The following is a 23,776-nucleotide window of genomic DNA, read 5'->3' as shown; positions in this document are numbered from 1 at the left end:
TGGTTTTTGAAATCCCAAAATTTAAGAAGTTGACTCTAAAGGAACCCTAACTGTGACTCTCATTAAGGTACAAAAGAAAAGCTGAATCTCATTAGAGCTCAAGGAGAGAGAACTCGAATTGAGAGAAGAGTAAAAAATCTCACAATAGAATTCAAAGTCTTGGAAGCATTGAGTTCAGTGCATAGAGTTAAAGCTGTGATTCATCAATCTCCTTCATGTTTACTGTTTTGCATTTCAGCTTCAATGTATATCTTTCTTAGTTTTCTTTGAGAGGTAAAAGGCAAGAAAGAGAGGCATTGAGAAAAAGTCATAAGAGTGAAAAAAGGATGAAAAAAAACACTTGAGAGAAAAGTTAAGAGTGATTTTAGATTTTTTGTTGTACTTTATATCTTGTATCATGTACTTGTGAGGTATTCTTTGCTAAGTTGGGTAAATATTTAGTGTGGTGAGTCTAGGTATTAGCATAGTCAAGTCAAGTTTATGTTAAAGCTTGTGTGTCCAGATCAGATAGAATTAAGTTAAGTTCTAGAAAATTGGTGTATGTAATACTTGAATTATAGTGAAAATTTCCCCAACGTTATGGTGAAGACTGGATGAAGATTGCATTGTATAAGGCAATTGAACCAGGATATATATATATATATGGTTGTATCATCTTCTTCTTCTTTTATGCTTTAGTTATGTGTTTTGATTTTTATGAGACAACAAAATTGTCTCCTGATTTATTCGTTGTGCAGATCAACAGAAATCAAATTTAAAGTTCTTTGTTTAAAGGCTTAATAATTCAAAATTAAAGAAGGTTATAGATTCAACCTCTTCTTTAAATTTTTTGGAACCTTCAATTTTATTGAAAATTAAAATAAACTAATGAAATACATAGTAAATGGTTAAAACCAAAATTTTTAAAATTAGATTATTGGTTATTGAATCAACAAAGTTAAAGATTTAAAAATTTAAAAGTTCAACTGAAGTTTAACTTTTATTAAATTAAATATAATAAAATAATATATTTTTATATAATATATATTTAAAAAATGAATTTCTTAAAAAATTAATTTTTAATAAAAATTCAAACTGGTTTAACTGATTCACAATTTTTTTTTATCAATTTTACCATTTTTTATTGATTTTTGCAATCAATTTTTTTATTTGATCGAATTGGTGAAGTGAATGATTTCCAATTAACCTAATTGAATCGATTACGCATTACTATTTTCAGAACCATAGTTAAGACCATTAGTATATATAATAGAGCATCAAAGAAAAAAACATGATTTCTTAACAAAAATACAATAAAGATTGTCACCTATATGGCTATATCTATCATGGCAGGGAAATTTATGTTAACATCCTCTCCCCATAATAGTGTTTTTCAAATAGTATTAATTATCACCTATATGTCAATGGAAAAAAAATTTCACTAACAGAATTTAGTGGAAAAGAATCAAGTCCTGTAACAACAATACCAAGAAATTACTTGACCTGTCATAATATAAATTATTTATATTTTAAAAATTTAAATTAATAAAAAGATATATAAATAACTATATCTCTAACGAATATACAATATCATATACAAAAGTTTTCCAAAGGAATGGAGCACAATAATCCCCGGGAAGGGTGAAAAAGAAGACCCATTATTAGTGGTATGTGCAGTGACCATTATTGATGAGGTAGTTATTGAGAACACATGCGATTACATACATGGATTTCGGAAACATAACAGCAGAACAAAACTAAACCGGTGTCTCGTATTGGCTTAATAGTTTCTCCTTCCTCAAATTAAAAAGAAAAAAAATAATTAATAGTTTAAACATTTGATATAAATGATTTAATGACATGTTATTTGAGTTTTTATAACAAAAACAAAATGATTAATTTTTTATTATTATTATTATTATCCATTTTATCTAAATAAAAATGTTAGCATTATATACATACACACTTAAAGTTAATAGTAGAAATCTCATTAAAAAGACAATGAGGTATTTATATAATGATTATAATGGACTGTTTATTATTTGGTCCAATAATATAAATTAAAAAAATAAATTAACTCTCATTTATCCTAATTTTAAATAGTTTGTTCAGTTTCAATTTATCCTACCACCAATTTACCCTTAATTTCAATTTTTTCCCATTAATCTTTTTACTCTCCCGGTTACCCTCCCCCCAAAAAAAAATCCCTCCCGTTCGCTTCGCAGAACCCGCACGCCGCCTCGCCGTGTGCGCTGAAACCTGTATCCGCGCCTGGCAGACCCGTGTCGTCCACCATTCTTCGCGAGCATCCTCCTTCACTGGCCGCAACTCCTTTGCACTGTCGCCACTGCGCATCCCACTGTGATTGCAGCCCAGCCTCCGCGCGCAACTCCTCCGACCCGAACTACATCCCAGTCTCCGCATGCAACTCCTCCAACTGAACTGGGCTCCTACCCCTTCGTGGGAAGAAACTGCTTTGCACCAAATGTAATTGACATCCGATTGTGACCTGGTTGAATCATTGTGGCGGACGCGAATTGCAGCACTGAACTTCTTCACGTCCAAAAACCAACTATTTACACGTACAATAATTGTGAACATCCAGTTATATGTAGACAAGAACATTCGACATTTGTGCGTAAAGATAATCATGTAATCAATAAGTGGTATTATATACGCAGAATAACCATCCATTTTGTTTAATAAATTAACCATCCAGATACATATTGAAATGAACATCTGGTTGCTGGTTGGAGGCGCTGCTATGGTGCAGTGCGGCGAGAACAACTCACACGATCATAAGGTAATAGTGGAGGGTAACTTTTGCGCACGACGGGCTTACGGAGGGGAAAAAGTGCTGGTTGGAGTCGCTGCCATGGTGCGGTGTGGCGAGAATAACGCACACGACTGGAAGGTAATGGTCGAGGGTGACCTCTGCACATGGTGGGGAGAACCGAAGAGAAAAGGAGAGAGAGGGTAAGACCGTATAGAAAGAGATTTTGTATATTGGTGTAACTGATTGCAATCTTAATTTGTTTTAAATTTAAAATTAAAAACTATTTAAAATTAATTAATTGACTATAATTTAATTTTAATTGCAATTTAACTCTCATTATATATTGTATAATACATACATTGACTTCTCATATTTTTTCGTAGACTATATATATTGTTTAAAAAATTGGCATGTATTAATATCAAGTCCTTCATAAAGTGACTACCAAAAATAATAAGTCCTTCATAAAGTGAGATGTACGTGTTATATATCCATGGAAGAAGTAGGTTACTGGACACTGCTCCACGTATGAAGGATTGATGGTCCCATGTTTGGAGTTAAATTAAGGTTTATGCAATTTAAAGTTTGCCTAGCTGTAACGGAACTTGTTCCACACTATAGACAGTGGTAGCGCAATATAGCACTAGCACTAGCTCGCTCTAGCTCTAAATATAGTTTATAGTAACTCACCCAACTATATATTTATTTATGACCCTTTTAATATGTAAGTCCATTCATATACCTAGTATAAGAACCGTGACCTCTTTTAATGTTTTGCCCAGCTACTATCTTTAATTTCGTCTTTACCAGCTCCCACACACGTTTGTGTTTGAAGACATGCATTGATGATGATGGATTTTAATGTATACCTTATATATGCATATGTCCTGCTTTTTGTATGACACATTATTACTTAGGTCTAAGTCTATGCTTTTCTATGCATGCAAGTAGGTAACCCCTAAATATCATATTGCATACCCTCAACATACATGAAAACATTGTTTATTCCAAAGGTAATTAATTTCCACATATATATAGCACATGCTCGCTAATCGCTATAGCTTATTGTAGGATGGGGTTCTTCTAAATCGGTGAACCAAAGAGTTATTATTGGAAAATTTTCAAATCTTTGGATATAAACGATCGTTATTTATACTTAAGAGTAAATAATAGATAAATTTGTATACATATAATATCTCATTTATATATTGATGACCTATGCACATGTATTTTTCCCCCTTATTGAATCACACTTATACCATTTCATGGTCGAGAATAATCATCATTTGAATATCTAACAAATTAAGTCCCTTTTTAGTCAAACATGTAGTCTCTGATTTCTAGATTTCATAAAAAAAAATTATTTGGTACACAAATTTAATAAACTGGATTAATACAAAAAACAGTATTTTTGCAATAATTATTTTTATTGTCTAGTGACAGTTTTAAGTGTCGCTAAATATTTTTATGACGGTTTAAAAATATTACTGATTTGAACATTACCAATGAATTAAATGATGAGAAATTTTAGATAATCGTTAGTAATATCGTTGCTAAATTATTTGTGACAATGTTAAATATATAAAATCATCACTCATTTATAACACTTATCGGATGATTTTTTTTATTATATTCATCAATGAGTTTGGAAGATACAAAAAAATTGTATGTAATTTATTTAGTCCAAGTCACATTGTTATCTTTCTCTAATTACTTTCAAGTCGTTCAATAAAGTCGGTCGAACCACTAATAAGGAATTGAAATCTATGTCATTAAGCTTATGATTTCAGATGATGATGGCAATGGACAATGCAAGTAGTAAGTCCGAATATCGATATATCATTTAATTTTGTCCTAATATTATTTGGTAGTCTCTTGAATTCCAATATATTTATTTATTGATCAATATAATTAAGGACACAAACCTTTGACCTAGATATAAACATGAAAAAGGTTATTTTAATGTTTGTAGCGAGCCATCTAACTGATGAGATGAATAAATATAACGGGATATTATTAATTAAACACAAAGAAACCTAATCCCACTTATGGGTTTGTGTTAAGAACATCATGCTTCATTAATCATTATATATTCTTATTACTATGCATTGAAATGCTGGTTCACTGCATCGATCACTCATCAATTACGGTGACATTGAATTGGTGGTCTTGGGTGCATGTATGCATGCCTAAGGCAATATCTCCACCAATTTCAATCTCATCATTATATATGACATAGTTTATTATGCATATCAATTTACTCTTATTTTAAATTGTTAGTCACTCAGATATAGATGTTAAAAATATTTTTTTTAAATTTTTTTTAATAATTAAAATTTAACACATATAATTGATTAAATTGTACTATTTTAATTAAAATTGAACCGGACAAAGCAGTTTAATCAAAAAATTAATAAATTAAATTTTGCATCGGTCTAAATTAATATTTTTTTTTTATAAAAAATGAGTATAATATTCCTTTTATAAAAAATAACTAAAATATTCCTATTGTACATACATACACATACATATATATATATATATATATATATATATATATATATATATATATATATTTTTTTTTAAAACTCTAAATCTAAACCTTATGATGACAGAAAAATAAAGAGTTAGAATTTAAGATTTTTAAAATTAATATATATAATAGAAATATTTAGTCATTTTTTATAATAAAGATATTGTAATTATTTTTTATAAAAAATAATATTAATTTAAGATTTGATTCACTATTTTTTTAATTAAATTAATTTGTCTGGCCTAATTTTGACTAAAATAATATGATTTAATCAATTATATAGTTAAATTTTAATTATTCGAAAACATCTTAAAAAAATATTTTAGATGTCTTTATCTAAATGAGTTTTTTAATAGTAAGTAACATTTTCCATTTATATCATTTTATGTCATGACCAATTATGTATCAAAGAAGAGAAGAGAAGGGGCGCCCCCGGGGAGGGGGGGGGGGGGGCGGCTAATGATTCAATAAGTACATAATAATATCACATAGATATCGGATCAAATTCAACTTAAACTTTTTTCCCTTTAATATATAATATCAATTGTTAATCAACAGAGAAACATAAATTCAAATTCAATACTTGAATATGATACTAAAATATCTTAATTTACCGGTGACTAAATATAATATTTACTTTCTCATTTTATAAATTTCTTTATTTTAGAAGATTTTGATTCTTTGTGAAATGAATTTAGATCTTTTAAATTGAAAAAATTAGTAAAATAATAAAATAAAAAAATTAATTATAGTTGAATTTGTAACTTCTATCATATGTGAGTCGAATAATACTATATACAAATTTTTTTGTTAATTAAATCTAATCAAATTGGTTTAACATAACAAAAATTAGTTATTGTTAGTATTATTCCAAATCTTATTATTTAACTTGATTGGACTTAATTTATAAAAAAAATTTGATGTATAGCATTATTTATATGAGCCTTACTATCCTAATTCAATTGTTAATTAATCCTTATGAAAATCACAAGTTATAAATAGTGATTTGAAAATAAATATGAAATTAATAATTTTAATATTTGGTTTTAATTAATTTATATAAGATATCAAAATTTAATTAGTTAACTAAGTTGAGTGAGTAGTTAGCTCATTTATTCACTTAAGTAAATATTAAAGATTTAAATCTTATTTTGTATATGCAATATCTCATTAATAAATAAATCGTTAAATGAATTTTCAATACATAATATGATAATAGAGTAATCCTTATTTTATCGAATTAAAAAATACCATAATAAATAAAAAATAATTAATTGTTTATTCATCAAAGTGAAATAGTCTTTCTAAAAATTCATTAATCATCTCCATTGTAAAGTAAAATTTAGAATCATTTACTCTACATACACTCAGATTTAAAACTAGAGAAGCACTTTATTAGAATGGTTGTGAACTTGAAAAAAACAAATTGAGCTGGGCCTTGAGGATCTAACAACTCTGGTTCGGTTCTTAAACCATCGCCTCATGCAACCAAAGGGGACCAACAACCCTTCCATTTCCCCAAAATTTAATATACCAATCAGAGAGAGAGAGAGAGATACATAGAATGAAGCAACGCTAATAAGAGCCAAGCAACTAGCTACACAGAAGAAGACTGCAAAGCTTTTTTCTTTTATTCATTTGAAAAAAAATAAAAAATAAAAACCAGAAAACTCCTCTCTCCCTCTCTCTCTCTCTCTCTCTCTCACCAACTTTACTTTAAACACCAAAACCAACCTCTCTCTCTTCTCAGTACTCATTGAACAATGCTTGAACTACTACTATTTACCTATTGAGAAGACCTTGCTTTGTTCTTGGACCACAAACAAGCACTCATATCCATGGAGTTTGACCTTGAAAATCCTCTACACAACTCTCATGCTCTTCCTCAATGGGATGCTGTTGCTTCACTATTCCACATTGAATCTCAACACACTCCATCTCACACTTACTTTCACTCTCTCAAAGCTTCAAACTTTAACATCTCTGTTAGAAGGGAACTCATTTCTCTAATCTCCAAGGTCCCTTTTGTGAAAAGATCACATTTTTAAACTCATCACATCTTGGGTTGCTTCCCTTTTTAATTATTTTATTTTTTCTTTTTCAGTTTTCTTGCAGTTTGGATCCACTTGTCTCTTACCTTTCTATCAACTATCTAGACCGGTTCTTGTCCAACCATGGGATACCGGTAAAGGAACCAAATTTCTTATTATTTGGATGATCCTATGATCTTATGTTTCCATATTTTATTTTTGAATATAGAAGAATAAGATAGATTCTAATTCCTTAAGATCTAACAGAAACAAAAGGCATGGGCCCTTAGGCTGCTTGCAATTTCTTGCATTTCTTTAGCATCCAAGATGATAAAGCCAGGGTACTCTGCCATTGATACTCAGGTATATTCTAATTTAATTAATTAGTTTTGTTTTGTTCTTGTGATATATTCATTGAAACTTGTGATGATTTTATTAACAGGCCCTTCTCATGAATGATGGTGGCATCATTTTTGAGACACAAACAATGCAAAGAATGGAAGGACTCATCTTGGGAGCATTGGAATGGAGAATGCGGTCCATTACCCCTTTCTCCTTCTTAACTTTCTTCATTACTTTAATATGTGTCAAACACCCAATGGAACAGGTTCTCAAGAAAAGAGTGGCTGAAATTATATTCAAGTCACAAGGAGGTATCATATTTAATTTATGACTTCATTTGATGATAGTTTAAATAATAATGATTGCATCTTATGGTATGATAATGCAGAGATAAAGCTTTTGGAATTCAAGCCATCTATAATTGCCGCATCAGCACTTCTTTGTGCTTCTCATGAACTCTTTCCTTTTCAATACCAAAGCTTCTCAGCAGCAATATCCAATTGTTTATATGTAAATAAAGTACATCTCTCATCCTTTACCATCATTATTATGAAAATTCAAATAGCAAGTGATTTACATGACTTAAAGTATAGGAAGAGATTCAACTATAGTAGAAATTTTTGTGGTTTTTACCATTGATCTAGATTATAAAATGTATATGATCAACTCTTAAAACCACTGAAACACCGGTATTTTTGGTATCATTGAAAATTTTTCGACTAAAGTATAAAACTTGTGCCCATATACAAAATCACTTAATTGGCCATTGTAATTGAATTTGACTAGTTGACGATATAAAACAATTTTAGACCGATTAACTCTTAAAATATGTCAACTTTATTGTATACATGAATAATAATAATATTGATATGATGCTATGGTGTAGGAAAACATGGTGAAATGCTATAATGTGATACAAGAAGTGGTAGGAATGGAGATGGAAGAAGAGGAGTGTGTGATCAATGAAGTTTCAAGTTCAGGAACACCAGTGAATGTGTTAGACTTGGACCATAAGTTTTCACTGAGCTCAGAAAGTGAGAAAACCAATAATAATGGAGGAATGGCCATAGTAGTAGATGATGATGATGAAGAAGCCTTGCAAGAGAAGAAGGATTTCATCATCAACAAGAGAAGGAAGATGAATAATAATAACAACAATCAAACGGTCCATGTTTCTCGGATTGCACAATGCTGATGATGAAGAAGAAAGTACTGTACACACAGGATAACATTTAATTAAAACCTCTTTGGTCCAACCGAAAGCGACTATGTCATTAGGCCTATTTAGTCATAGATAAGAGATTAAGAGAGATCTTTTATCTTCCAATTTGTAAAACTAAAAAGAGAATCAAAAGGAGTGATGCTATATCTATAAGTTTTTTTAGTAAAAAAAGTATTGGTAGACAATGAAAATATTAAGCAATGTGAACAATAGATATATTAGATGTTCAATTCACTAGATGTGCGAATGGTTATCCTAATATTAAGATTTAGGTGCATAATTTGGAGTGTAGTATGTTTTTACTTTATTGAACTAATTTTAGAATTTATTGTTCACATTGTTCATAAAGTCATTCTCTACTTAGCAAAGTTCTTTTAGTAATTAAGTTTAACTAAATTAGTCTAATAATAATAAAAGATACCCTTAAAATAACACGTGTACACACATTAAATTTTGCACATAATACAAACTTATCGATATAATTCATAAATTTTTAAAACTTAGTACACAAAGTTTTAAAGCATAGGACAACTTTTAATGGTGCTAATATTTCAATTTTTTCAAATAGAAACTAATTTTAAACTAATTTAAAATGTAGTGCACCAATTTAAACCAATTCATAAAAATAAAACAAATATAAACTAGTTTATATGCTAAAATTATTTTTTAACATATCAAAAATCATATTTAATATCTTTCCTCTCTCCTTTTCCCTCTTTCTCTCCACTTCTCTCTTTTTTCTCTCTCTCTCAACCTCCCTTTTTTTCCTCTCTATTATCATTTATCTTTTCTTTAATTTCTTTTTTTATCTTTTCTTATTTATTATCTTCCTTCTCAAAAATATTTACAGATACACTGTAATACAAACCTTTTAATCATTTATACTAAAAAAATTGGTCAAATTAATTTTTTTTAAATATTTCTAGATATAATATACAAATTTTTGTATATAGTACAAATTTTTGTAAATAGCACTTAAAATTTTATACATAGTATACAAATTTTTGCTACGAATGTAGTTTATTGAGTGAGTAATATTCTGAGTATGTAGTCTTCCAAAAATGTCTGTTACATATCAAAATTTATATATTATTATGCACCAAGATTTTTATATTGTATACTAAAATTTATGTACTGTATATATTTTATTGGTTGGGTGTCAATATTTCATATAATTCTTCAAAAATTTTTGTATTATATACTAAAATTTGTGTGCTATACATCAAAATTTTTATATTCTAATCTTCTAAAGATTTATAGAAGAAAAAGTTAAAGACGATGAATGCAATGATAATAATAATAATAATAAAAGAGGACGATGAAAAAAAAAGAAATTAAATAATAATAACATCAACAATAACACCGTCATCAAGTAGATGGCGGTGGCTGCAGTAACATAGCGGCGGCTACAGTGACATAGAGGTGATTTTTAAATTTTAACAACTTGAATAATTTGGTTACTCAAAAAACTTAGACATCTAGTATTTTTTATTCAAAGGTAAGTGTATTCTCTTCTATCCCACAACTTTGATACAAGTGAGGAGGGTTTGATTTATGTTTTTCATTTTTAGTATTTTTATTTTAAAATTTTGTCAAAAAATAAGGAAATAAAAAGAAAAAATATAATTTTTTAAATAAAATTTTAAAAATAAAAATATAAGCTAAATGCACTTAGAATTTTTGTGATAATGTCTATTTTATTTTGTTATTGCCGTCTTTGTTCTTTGGTTTTGGTTTTAATCAGTCTTAATATTAGCAAAATTTCGAGTTAGATTACTATATATAGCATTGAATTACTAGAATTCATCTTTGTTGGTCTGTAAGTAATCTCAAAAAGTGAGATAATTGGTTTGGAATTTTAAAACCTTTTTATATAAGAAAAAGATTAAACTTTTGACACTTGATTTTTTATTAAAGAAAAATGACCCTTTTCAATGCAAAGTATATTCAATTTTTGAAAGTGATGCGAGAATGAGAAAGTAGGGAAGTTGATGGATATAGTTCACGGACAAGATCACTGCGATATGATCCTCGTACGACATTCATTAAATCCGTTAGTTGAGAAAAAAAGAATCACCGAAGATAACATGCGGGAATTTTTGTTTTTTGTTAAGACATCAAACTAGAAGACAAACCCCAACTTTGAATTGTAGGGTTCAGTTTTGTGTGTATGTTCCTGGATTTAAGTGTTGCTTTGTTTCTTACCTTCTTCGCAAACCAATAATAAATTTAGATAATTATTCATATGGCTAATATAATTTTTTTTATGTAATATTACGTAACTAAATATTTTATATCAATTTAATTTTAATTGCTAAACTAGATCTCGATCTTTTGTTTGATAAGTGAGTTTTTATTACACCAGATTATTCAATTAGAAGCTAGCAGGATTCATTTATGCAGAAGGACTATCATTTTAAAAATTGTAAAAGACTTTATGTCATTTTAAATAATAAATAGAATTGATTTGATTAAATTTAATTTATTAGTCTCTAGCAATAAAATTAGACGATGTAGAAAGTGATTTATATATCTAACAGAGTAAAATAATAAATGAAAATTAATTAGTATTTAAAATTTGTTAAAAATTAAATTTTTTACTAAAATCTATTTTTAATTCTTATTGTTTTGTATATTAAATTGATATAAAGTATTTATATAGTATTTTGAATACTAAAATGTAGATTTATTCTTATTATATATACGTGTGTGTGTATATTTCAATAATATTTTATAAATTTTGATGTATCGATCGGTCAAAATGAATAAATAATAGTTTTTTAGTATAACATTATTGTAACAGGAAAGCAACAATTTTCTTGGTGAGGATAAAGTGTTTGTACTTTTATATGTAACCTGTATTTTATATTTGTATGTTTGTATATTGTTCGTACTGCTTCAGTTCTTTGTAGTTTTGTAAAAGTGAGTCAAGGTCAGCGCCTAGCACAATAGGGAGAAATCTCTCACTGCGAGGCTGTATATTAATTATATGAATTTAATTTTGATATATTTATACTGTAAATTATTTTATATAATTATATAATTATATTTATTTTTTTAAATAATTATTTATATAATTAATATAAAAAATAATTATTTTTATTAATATAATATTATATAATTAAATATATATATAAAATTATTTTAGATTGATAATATATTAAAATTAAATTATTAATATATACCCTTCTTTTTGTTACCTGGAAATGGAAGTGCATCTTTTGTGTTGGATTCTCTATGAACATGCCGTAACAAAATGTTAAGTTGTTAACCATTAATTGGAGAACCACGAAAGAGTCTCGCTCCAATCTCTATTTTGTTTCTTTCAAATATTTGTCTTTATCTCTTTGTTTTCTTTAATCTTTTTTTAATATTATCATTGTTGACAGATCATCGGTTTTGTTTATATAATTGAGAATTCCATAGTTATAATATTATAAAAAATCTACTCATATTATTATTTATATCTATTTTAATACAAATCACAATTTTTAATTATCAATTTTAATGTGTGTATATTCTTATTTTGCGTGTTATTCGGTTTTATTTTTTAATAACTCATATAAATATGAATAATTAATTAGGATTGATCAAAAAATTAGTTCACTCGTCTGCTTAAATAAATATTAAAGTTTAAATTTTGTCTTGTATATACAGTAATTTATTAACTAATTATAGACTCTTAAATGAAAATTAGATCCACAACAAATTAATTTTTGATTTGTTGAATTAGAGAATAATGTGGACAAAAAATATAAATATGAATAAACATTAAATCTAACTCTTGTTAATTTTCACAAAAGACAAGGCAATTTTTATTTAAAAAAAATACATTTCGACCCTCAACTTTTATAATTTTGGGACGATACGATCTCTTTGTTTATTAGTAATTTGTGGTGGTTTTAAACCCCATAAACTATTAACAAATTTATTTTTGAAAAAAAAAATTTATTGGTGATGATTAAATAAAAAAAGATCATTATTAAAAATAACTTTCTATAAAAAAATTCTGTTAATCTGTTTAATTGTATTATTTCATTTCTTTTTCTTTTTTTGTTTGGGCCATTGTACATTTACTATTACTAAAGGTCAGGTTATTATAATAATAATAATAATAATAATAATAATAATAATAATAATAAGAAAAAGCATAAAAAACCAAGTATTTAACCAGTTAAAAAGTGAATAATTTTATTAATTATAATTATTAATAATTAATTTTAAATTTTTTAAATTCAAAATTTAAAAAATTTAAAATTGATTAAATATACCTAATTAAAACTTATAAAAACTTTTCTCTTCTCTCTCACATTAACCTACCCACCTTCAACAATCACACACATAGAGATTCTTCTCTCTCACCGTCAGGTCCTCTCCGCCTCTATCTTCACCCAAGACTCTGCAACTTCTCAGGCTAGAAGTGACGCAGTAACGCCACGTGAAGGGACTGCCACTGCAGCGTCGGCGCGGTCAATTCCCATTGTTAGAACCACGTGAACACGTGGCCTTCCATGGCAAACATCGCCACCGCGACCCACTCCTCTTCTGGCATCAATCTAAGCAAGAACTGCTCCAGACGCTCAATCCAAGTCATCGCATCCTCACCGTGAAAAATCGAAGTTCCAGTTTTCTTCACTGTTCCGGCGCGGTTCTACTCCCATGCGAGCCACTGGCGGCCTGGTGCGACGCCGGAGAACTCCGTTTGTGACGGATCGGAGTGCCTTGCTCCATGGAATCCACTCGTGCATTGATCCTCTGCAGCATCTCCTACAGCAAGTGGCACAGGTCTTCGAATCGGTCAAATCGCGATTCCATCACATCCAATCGGTCTCTGCTTTGCACTTGGTTCAGCTTCAGGAATTGTTTAAGAAAGGAGTGGTGGAGCACAATGAACAATTACAGAAATATAAAAAAAATATTCATTTAATATGAAAAAAATATCCTAATGCTTAACAAAAAAATATCCAATTATATTTTGACAAAAATAATTAGATATCTACAAAATTTTAAAAAAAATATGAAATTCTTAACGAAATAGAGACGTTCACATTTGCAATACAAAAAAATTCGAAAAATATATAAAAGAACATCCATTTAGTATGAAAAAGAAACATTCTGATACTTAGCAGAAGAAACATCATGTATATTAACTTATTTTTATTAAGATGAGTTTCGAGATCCAGCCCATTAAAAAGTTGGCAAGAGTTGGCTGAACTCCCTCTTGGTTTCCTAGCGGAATTGTAATAATAATAGTGATATGATCTATGAAGTACAGATACTTTTCCGATATGACACTCATGGACACTCTTTCAACACGCGTGTCTTGTGTCCAACTGTCTTAAAAAATAAAAAATTCTTTTCCGAACATATTTAAACACACCTGAATACCATCACATGTCAGCGTGTCCAACTTTATTTTTAAGGTAAAGTACTAAATTGGTCCCCCTATGTTTGGGCGTAATTCTGTTTTGATCCTTAATGTTTAAAGTGTTCTATTTGAATCCAAAAAAGTTTCATTTAGCATCAATTTAGTCCCACAATGAGGTCAAAGTTAAATAATTAACGAAATGTCCTACATAACAATAGTACAAGAACAAAATCGATAATATGGAGAACAAGTACAAGTTCCAGAGGCACAAAATCAACCGTTGATGCATCAATACATTTATTTATCATTCTCTTTAGTTCTATAGAAAATATTTTATTTATATTATAAGAAAAATAATAAATAAATGTATTGATGCATCAACGGTTGATTTTGTGCCTCTGGAGCTTGTACTTGTTCTCGTTATGTAGGACATTCCGTTAATTATTTAAGTTTGATCTCACTGTGGGACTAAATTGATGCTAAATGAAACTTTTTTGGATTCAAATAGGACACTTTAAACCTTAAGGACTAAAACAAAATTACGTCCAAATAGAAGACCAATTTAGTACTGTTCCGGGGCTTACCTAGAACCGGACGGTGGTTGGGCTTGTTTGTGAGGCCCAAGCGTTGAAGGAGTGTGGTCCACGACTTGGTTTACGTTTGGGAGCCACCTCCGAGTTGTGTATGTGAAAGAATGGGGGGTGGTACCTGAAAAGACACTCCGATGCCTAAGTCAGCATGGGGTTAAGCAGGTTTTGAGAGTATTGGGACTTAAAGATACCTGAGGAATGTCAATGTACTTATAGTGGTGAACCAAAAACCACCGTTGGAGTAGTGCCAATTTTTTAGGGTGTTAACCGTCCCTTTATCTTGGGGAGGTTAAGATATGGATACTGGAAGTGGTTAGAGAGATTTTAGGGTCAGTTACCCATCTGAATGAGTGCTTATCTGCCAGCTAACCCTCGTTCCCGACTTCTTTAGAACAGGTCGTGGTGAGTGCCGACTTCGTAAGACGAAGGTCGGTGCTGGGTGAGGCTCAATCCGTGGGATTAGGCCTTTTGTTTGGCCCTGGGCCTTTACTATTGGGCCAGGGTATGAACAGTGCCCCTACTCGAGCCCAATTTTCTTTTCAAGATTTGGGTTCGAGTATTCTACTCGGGGTTGTAGCCGACTTGTTGGAGGACCGACGTGATGGTCTGAAACCGACGTGACTCTTCGTGACCTTTTGGTTCTGACAGTTACGTCTAATCAAGCGTCGCGTCCGTTAGGAATGTGCGTAGGGATTGATGGTCTTGGTAACGGTGCATTCTCATTAATGACTGCCCCTCTTTTACCATTGTGCCCCTAGCATGTTTATAAATATTTTCCCTCTCTTTCGTTGTTTCGTTTCTACGATTTTCAAATTTCTTCTTCATTTGTTCGTGCTGCATTCTTGTGTTCGAAGGCCTTTACTTCCCCCAATCCTGATTTTCAGATAAAGGTTAGCTTTTTCTTCTTCTGTAACATGCTTTCTATTTGCATGCCTTTATTTTGTAGATAGATAGGTTGGTTTGTAGATTTCTGTTTGGTTCCGTATTCCCTCTCTTTAGAGACTGTGTTTTTTTTTTATTTTTCTTTTCTTTTTCCCTTGTAGGTTTTTGTCACCTTTTAAGAAAAGAAATGTCTTCCGTGGATATCCTTTCCCAGTGGGTTGATGTTACAGTCTTAGGGGAGGAACCTTCGGTTGATACTGGATTTATCACCCACCTTCGTACTCGCCACAGAATTTGTACTTCTGAGGTGGATGAGCCGAAGTATGAGTTGGTAGTCCCGGGTCCAGAAGACCGGGTTTGCTTTGGGAGGGCCAATGAAGCGGCCCCTCATTTTTTCTTTTTATGTATGAGTGTATGATCACCCGTTTGGGTGTTTTTCTTCCTTTTTCAAATTTTGAGATGTCTGTGTTGCGTCACTGCCGAGTTGCCCCTACTCAGCTTCACCCTAACGCTTGGGGTTTTTTGAAAATTTATCAATTTATAAGCCAGGCTTTGGAGTTCCCGACCTCTCTGAAGATTTTTTTCTATCTTTTTCATATGACCAAACCCTTTAGTGGGCTAAATAATAAGCAATAGTGGGTGTCTTTCCGGGCCATACAAGGTCGGAGAGTTTTCACCCTCTTTGACGAATCTTTCCATGACTTTAAAAATTATTTTTTCAAAGTTCAAGCTGTAGAGGGTCACCACCCCTTTTTCTTGGACGAGAGTTCTTCTCCTCGCTTTTCCATGTATTGGTTGGAGGCCTCCCCCTGTGAGAAATATGGTCTGGACGACCTAGACGAAGTGGAGGCGGCTGTTGTGGGGTTCTTCCGAGAAGTGTGGGGGAGGGCCCCGTATCTGGACACTAAGAAATTCCTCCAGGGGTCTCCGACTTTTATCCAGACGCAACTAGGTAGCTTTTGTTTTTCTAATTTGCTTCCGACTCGTGATTTCTTGTACCGACTTGTTTGACTTTTAGTTACTACTTGTTTTTGCAGAGATGGCGAAGAAGAATGCTCAGGAATCTTACCAGAGAGTCCAGGAGGCCAAGGCAAGGTCTCGAGCCAGGACTGGTGGCACCAAGGCGATTATCTCTCCTCCTCCTCCTCCTCTCCGAAACACGGGAACTCCTTCTCAGCCTATTGTGATTTCTTCTTCAGCTTCATCTCGGCCGCCCCTCTCCGCCCGACCTCCTCCTGAGCTAGAGAAGAAGAAGCGCAAGACTTTAGAGTCTGGCTCTTCTTTTGAAGGTGAGGTTAAAGCGGATGCTCTTGCATTCGTCCGAAAGTATATCTATCCCCATGCTCGTATAAGTATGGATGATGTTTCTGTTCGGAACCACCTTACCACTCTGGCTGAGGAGAGTCTCAGGGCGACGGGTGTTTATGGTAAACTCTTAGATATTTTTTAGAAGACTCCTCTTAGCTCTTTGGGTTTAACCTCGAAGGTTGAAGAGCTGGAAGAAAGGCTTCTTATATATCAAGAGCATGAGAGGGAGTTGAAGGAGGAAGTCGCCAAGCTGAGGGAGGAGAGAGCTAGCCTTCGGGAGAAGGAGAGTAAGTTGCAAGCCCAATGCAACATGGAGGTGGGCTTGAGGAAAACAACACAGGAGAGTTATCAAAGTTTATTTGAAGATCTTGTGTCTGTGAGGAAGGATCTGCTGAATTCTCGGAATGCATATGCCGAGTTGGAGGACTCGATTGCTGACGGGGCCGAGGAGGCTTGGAGGATTTTTAAGGAGCAAGTCGGAGTCATTGCTCCTGACTTGGATCTTTCTCCTTTGGATCCTAACAAAGTCGTTATCGACGGTGCCATAGTGGATCCCCCTGCTCCCGTGATCGTTTCCGAGTCAGAACTGAAGACTCGGGGGCAGAGGATCATTGAGTCCCTTCCTCGCCCAAAGGACGCTCCGAGCTTTTCCGTAGTTCCTCCGACTTCCTCTTCATCTCCTATGGATGCCTCTCTCCCTGGCCCTGATGCTGCTCCTACTACTCCTTCTGGTGGTGATCCGTCTACTCCTCTGAAAAAATGATTTTGTTGGCTATATGGGGGCCCGGCCTGTGGGTCTCCCCCCTTTTTTAAACTCTTTTATTTGTTTGTTTGTTGGTGGTTTACTGAACATTTTTTTTTGCCTTTTAAGGCTGTAAACAAAACATTTTATAATACCCTTTTTTAATAAGGGTTTTACGTTAACAAAAAATACCCTTTTTTGGATAAGGGTTTAAGTTACCTTATGCGTGCGTACTTTTCTGGTTTTGATTTTCGGGAGTTCCCTTGATCTTTTCTGAAAACCCTTGGCTTGTCTATCTTTTTAAGCCTTTTTGTTTTCAAGGTTTTCTTTAGGACAGCTTTTAAGCTTTTCTCCTAGGTTTTTTTATCTCTTTTTGGTTATTCCTTGTACTCAACTTTGTTTTATTGAGCTCTTATGACTTAGGCTACTTTTGTGATTCGTTTTTGTTTTACTCGGTTTCTCATTTCGAATCATGAGTCGGTATGTTTCCGAGTTTATCACGATCAACTTCTATAACCTCTTTACACCGACTTGTACCTCGTCGTTTTATCCTGACAACTATCTAGGTCGGCTCATGGGATTTTCACGTTTTGTCGAGCTTAAGTCGGCGCATTTCGTAGAAAGAAAGAGAAAACAAGAAGGAATTTATAAGAGATAAAATGAAAAAAAATCTTTATTTATTGGGGGGTACCTTATTGCTACTAAGGGTTTTTGACAACCTGTTTCCCTTAGCCTCTACCATGATGCCTCGTTAAAAACCCTTCTCCAGAAAAAACCCTTTGACTTTGGAAAAAAATCATGAAGTTGCGAAAAGAGTACATCAGGGAGTAGAGTTCGCTTTTAACTGTAGTACCTTTTCATATTACAAGCATGCCACGACCTCGGTAACTCGGTGCCGTTCAGGTCGGTCACTTTATAATAACCTTTTCCTAAGACCTCATTGACTTTGTATGGTCCTTTCCAATTAGCAACGAGTTTTCCTTCCCCTGATTTGTTGACTCCAATGTCGTTTCTGATCAAGACCAAGTCATTCGGGGCAAATGTTCTTCGAATGACTTTTTTGTTGTACCTTGTAGTCATCCTTTGCTTCAACACTGCTTCTCTTATCTGGGCTTCTTCTCGGACTTCGGGGAGCAGGTCGAGCTCCTCTTTGTGCCCCTGTATGTTCCCGATCTCGTCATGAAGAGTCACCCTTGGGCTTTGTTCATTGATTTCTATTGGTATCATGGCTTCTACGCCATAGACTAGTCGGAAGGCGTTTCTCCAGTGGCGGATTGGGGGGTTGTCCTGTAAGCCCATAGCACTTGTGGGAGCTCCTCAGCCCAGACTCCTTTTGCATCTTGTAATCTTTTCTTCAGTCCTGCCAGTATGACTTTGTTGGCTGCCTCGGCTTGTCCATTGGCCTGCGGATGTTCTACCGAGGTGAACTGGTGTTTGATTTTCATACTGGCTACTAGGCTTCTAAAGGTAGAGTCGGTGAAATGGGTTCCATTATCTGTAGTAATGGAATAAGGTATCCCATATCTTGTGATGATATTTTTGTACCTCCGACTTCTTTGAGCGGTGATGTTGGCCAATGGTTCTGCTTCTATCCACTTTATGAAGTAATCTATTCCCACGATCAGGTATTTGACTTGTCCTGGCGCTTGGGGAAAAGGACCTAAAAAATCCATTCCCCATTTTGCAAAGGGCCATGGAGAAGTGATACTGATGAGCTCTTCCGGGGGAGCCACATGAAAATTTGCATGCATCTGACATGGTTGACACTTTTTCACAAATTCTGTGGCATCTTTCTGCAAGGTCGGCCAGTAGAATCCAGCTCGGATCACTTTCCTGGCTAGTGACCTTGCTCCGAGATGATTTCTGCAGATCTCACTGTGAACTTCCTCTAACACCTCGGTGGTTCTTGAGGTCGGTACGCACTTTAACAATGGCATTGATATCCCCCTTCTGTATAGAATATTTCTCACTAAAGTGTAATGTTGTGCTTCCCTCCAAATTTTCTTGGCCTCTTTTTCCTCTTTGGGAAGGATGTCGAATTTCATGTATTCGACCAAGGGGTTCATCCATCCGAGGTTTAAACCGGCCACCTCAAGGACCTCTTGTTTGTCTTCTATTTTTACCACGGAGGGTTCCTGAAGAATTTTCTGGATCAGGCTTCTGTTATTCCCTCCTGGCTTGGTACTTGCTAGCTTGGATAGGGCGTCTGCTCTGCTATTCAGATCCCGAATTATGTGTTTGACCTCGGTTTCCGCAAAGCGTCCAAGGTGTTCCAGAGTTTTTTCCAAGTACCTCTTCATATTTGGGTCCTTTGCCTGATACTCTCCACTTATCTAGGAGGTCACCACTTGTGAGTCGCTGTATATCATCACCTTTGTAGCACCGACTTCCTCTGCCAGCTTCAATCCAGCAATCAGGGCTTCATACTCGGCCTGATTATTTGAAGCTGGGAATTCAAATTTGAGGGAAACCTCTATTTGGGTTCCTCTTTCATCCACCAATATTATGCCTGCACTGCTTCCTGTTTTATTTGAGGACCCATCTACATAGAGTTCCCATGTAGTTGGCTTTTCCTATTGATCTCCTGCGTATTCTGCGATGAAGTCGGTGAGGCAGCGGGCTTTAACGCCGTCCGAGTTTCATACCTCAGGTCGAACTCGGAGAGCTCTATTGCCCATTGAACCATTCTCCCTGCGACATCCATTTTTTGGAGGATTTGCTTCATGGGTTGGTTCGTGCGGACTCTTACTGTATGAGCTTGAAAGTAAGGCCGTAGCCTTCGCGAGGCTACTACTAAGGAGTAGGCAAACTTCTCTAGTTTGTGGTATCTTAGCTCGGGTCCTTGTAGAACTTTGCTGATGAAATACACTGGATGCTGGCCGACCTCGTCTTCTCTTATCAGGGCTGACGCGACAGCCTTGTCTGCTACAGATAAATATAGGACGAGGTCTTCTCCAGCTACAGGTCGGGTCAGAATCGGAGGTTGGCTCAAGAATCTTTTGAACTCCTGGAATGCCTCCTCGCATTCAGGAGTCCATTCGAATTGACATCCCTTTCTCAATAAGGAGAACAGTGGAAGGGATTTTAGTGCTGATCCTGCTAAGAATCTGGAGAGGGCTGCGAGTCGGCCATTTAGCTGCTGGACCTCTCTAAAACAGGTCGGGCTTTTCATTTCCAGGATAGCTCTACATTTATCGGGATTGGCTTCAATCCCTCTTTGTGTCAGCATGAACCCTAGAAATTTTCCCGCCTCTACCGCGAAAGCACACTTTGCAGGATTTAGTCTCATCCCGTGTAACCTTATGGTGTCAAAGACTCACGAGAGGTCTAACAAGAGGTCGACTTCTTTCTTGGTTTTCACCAGCATGTCGTCGACGTATACTTCCATTAGGCTCCCAAGGTGGGGAGCAAACACTTTGTTCATCAGCCTTTGGTATGTGGCCCCTGCATTTTTTAATCCAAATGGCATAACCACATAGCAAAAATTTGCTCTGGACGTGATGAAGGATGTCTTTTCCTGGTCTGGCTCATACATCAGGATTTGGTTATACCCCGAGTAGGCGTCCATGAACGACAAGTATTGATACCCCGAGCTGGAGTCTACTAGGGTATCAATACTTGGTAGTGGATAAGGGTCCTTAGGACAGGCCTTATTTAAGTCGGTATAGTCGACACACATTCTCCATTTGCCATTTTGTTTTTTGACTAGCACTACATTGGCTAGCCATGTTGGGTACTTGACTTCTCTGATGAAGCCGGCTTCTAGGAGCGCTTGTACTTGTTCTTCTACTATTAGGGCTCGTTCTGGGCCGAGCTTGCGCCTTCTTTGTTGCATGGGTCGGGACCCCGGGTAGACCGAGAGTTTGTGAGACATGAGCTCGGGGTCTATCCCGGGCATGTCGGAGGCCTTCCAGGCAAAGAGATCGGAGTTGTCTCTTAGGAGCTTAGTCAACCCTTGTTTTAGGGTTTCCCCTAGGTTGGCTCTTATGTGAGTATTTTTTCCTTCCTCTTCGTCTACCTGTATCTCCTCGGTTTTTCCTCCCGGTTGTGGTCGCAGCTCTTCTCTAGCCCTTGCACCACCGAGTTCTATTGTGTGAATCTCTCTGCCTTTTCCTCTCAGGTTTAGGCTTTCATTGTAGCATTTCCTTGCCAATTTCTGATCTCCCTTTACCGTTGCTATCCCCGTTGGGGTCGGAAATTTCATACAAAGGTGGGGAGTGGATACCACCACTCCGAGTCGATTAAGGGTAGCTCTGCCGATTAAAGCATTATATGCTGACCCTACGTCGATGACTATGAAGTATACACTCAGAGTTTTTGATTTTTTCCCTTTTTCCAAAAGTGGTGTGGAGGGGCAAAAATCCCAGTGGCTTTATTGGCGTGTCGCCTAATCCGTATAAGGTGTCGGGGTAAGCTCTTAATTCTTTCTCCTCTAACCCTAGTTTGTCAAAAGCGGGCTTAAAAAGGATGTCCGCTGAGCTTCCTTGGTCTACTAGGGTTCTGTGGAGATGGGCATTTGCTAGGATCATAGTTATTACCACTGGATCATCGTGTCCAGGGATTATTCCTTGCCCATCTTCTTTTGTGAATGAAATGGTAGGGAGGTCGGATGATTCTCCTCCGACCTGGTAGACTATCTTGAGATGCCTTTTACGAGAGGATTTGGTGAGTCCCCCTCCCGCGAACCCTCCTGAGATCATATGGATATGTCTCTCCGGAGTCTGCGGTGGTGGGTCTCTTCTATCCATATCGTATCGCTTTCTCTTCCCATGACTGTCCGACCTTTCTATGAGATATCTGTCAAGCCGACCTTCTCTAGCCAGCTTTTCTATCACATTTTTAAAGTCGTAACAGTCATTTGTGGAGTGACCATATATTTTATGGTACTTGCAGTAGTCGCTGCAGCTCCTCCCTTTTTTGTTTTTAATGGGTCTGGGAGGTGGCAGCCTTTCGATATTGCAAATTTCTCTGTATACATCCATTATAGAAACCTTTAGAGGAGTATAAGAGTGATATTTCCTTGGTCTATCGAGGCCGAGTTCTTCCTTTTTCCTGGGCTCCCTCTCCCTCTCTTTTGTTGAGGGAAGGTGTCCAGGTCGCTAACTTGGATCTCTCAGCTTAGCATTCTCCTCCATGTTGATGTACCTTTCAGCTCTTTTCTGTACATCACTTAAAGAGATGGGGTGTCTTTTGGATATGGACTGTGAGAAGGGACCTTCTCTAAACCCATTGACTAACCCCATTATGACTGCCTCGGTGGGCAGGTCTTGGATCTCTAAACATGCTTTGTTGAACCTTTCCATATAGGCTCGTAAGGATTCTCCGACCTCCTGTTTTATTCCCAGGAGGCTTGGCGCATGTTTCACTTTGTCATTCTGGATAGAGAACCTCATCAAAAACTTCCTTGAGAGGTCTTCAAAACTGGTGACCGACCTCTGAGGGAGGCTGTCAAACCACTTCATCGCTGCTTTCGATAGGGTAGTCGGGAAAGCTTTGCATCGCGTAGCGTCGGAAGCATCAGCCAGGTACATCCGACTTTTGAAATTGTTTAAGTGATGCTTTGGGTCCGTGGTTCCGTCATAGAGGTCCATATCAGGACTTTTGAAGTTCCTCGGAACTTTTGCCCTCATGATGTCCTCGCTGAAAGGATCCTCCCCTCCTATGGGCGGCTCTTCTCGTTCGTCGCAGGAGTTCCGGCCTTTGAGGGAGGATTCCAACTTCAAGAGTTTCCTTTCTAACTCTTTTCGTCGTTCCATCTCCTCTTTTAGGTTCTTCTCAGTCTCCCTTTGTCGCTCTCGTTCCTGTTCTAATTGTTCCAAGCGACTTTGGTGGACGTGGACTAATCCCATGAGTTCAGTTGCGTGGGATGGTCCCTCTTTCTCCGAGTCGCGCCCTTCTGAAAAATTCGCCTTCGGATTTTTGACTCCGGAGGTGCCTTCTCTGTGCTGATCGTTGGTTTCCTGGTGAAGGGTCAAGTCTGCGTCATTGTTTCCGGTGTCCAGAT

At 35.1% G+C, this 23,776-nt stretch overlaps 1 protein-coding gene across 1 annotated transcript; it reads left to right on the top strand.

The window, feature by feature from the left end:
- Positions 1-6,902: 6,902 nt before the first annotated feature.
- LOC112769768 (putative cyclin-D6-1) lies at positions 6,903-9,165 on the top strand. Its single transcript, XM_025814240.3, has 6 exons — positions 6,903-7,306; positions 7,393-7,473; positions 7,586-7,681; positions 7,761-7,971; positions 8,049-8,179; positions 8,547-9,165. The coding sequence occupies exons 1-6, from the start codon at positions 7,127-7,129 to the stop codon at positions 8,853-8,855; spliced, it is 1,008 nt and encodes a 335-aa protein (XP_025670025.1). The 5' UTR covers positions 6,903-7,126; the 3' UTR covers positions 8,856-9,165.
- The last annotated feature ends 14,611 nt before the right edge of the window (positions 9,166-23,776 follow it).

The sequence above is a fragment of the Arachis hypogaea genome, chromosome 3 (assembly GCF_003086295.3).
Source record: "Arachis hypogaea cultivar Tifrunner chromosome 3, arahy.Tifrunner.gnm2.J5K5, whole genome shotgun sequence".
Lineage (NCBI taxonomy): Eukaryota > Viridiplantae > Streptophyta > Magnoliopsida > Fabales > Fabaceae > Arachis > Arachis hypogaea.
The sequence above is the reverse complement of the archived record's forward strand: the minus strand, read 5'-3'. Positions and strand labels throughout refer to the sequence as shown.

What these genes read in the sequence shown, in the direction of transcription:
- LOC112769768 (XM_025814240.3), top strand. Translation starts at nt 7,127, where the DNA reads ATGGAGTTTGACCTTGAAAATCCTCTACACAACTCTCATGCTCTTCCT. An exon ending in TCATTTCTCTAATCTCCAAG is followed by an intron (nt 7,307 to 7,392) that starts GTCCCTTTTGTG and finishes TTTCTTTTTCAG; the next exon opens with TTTTCTTGCAGTTTGGATCC. An exon ending in ACTCTGCCATTGATACTCAG is followed by an intron (nt 7,682 to 7,760) that starts GTATATTCTAAT and finishes TTTTATTAACAG; the next exon opens with GCCCTTCTCATGAATGATGG.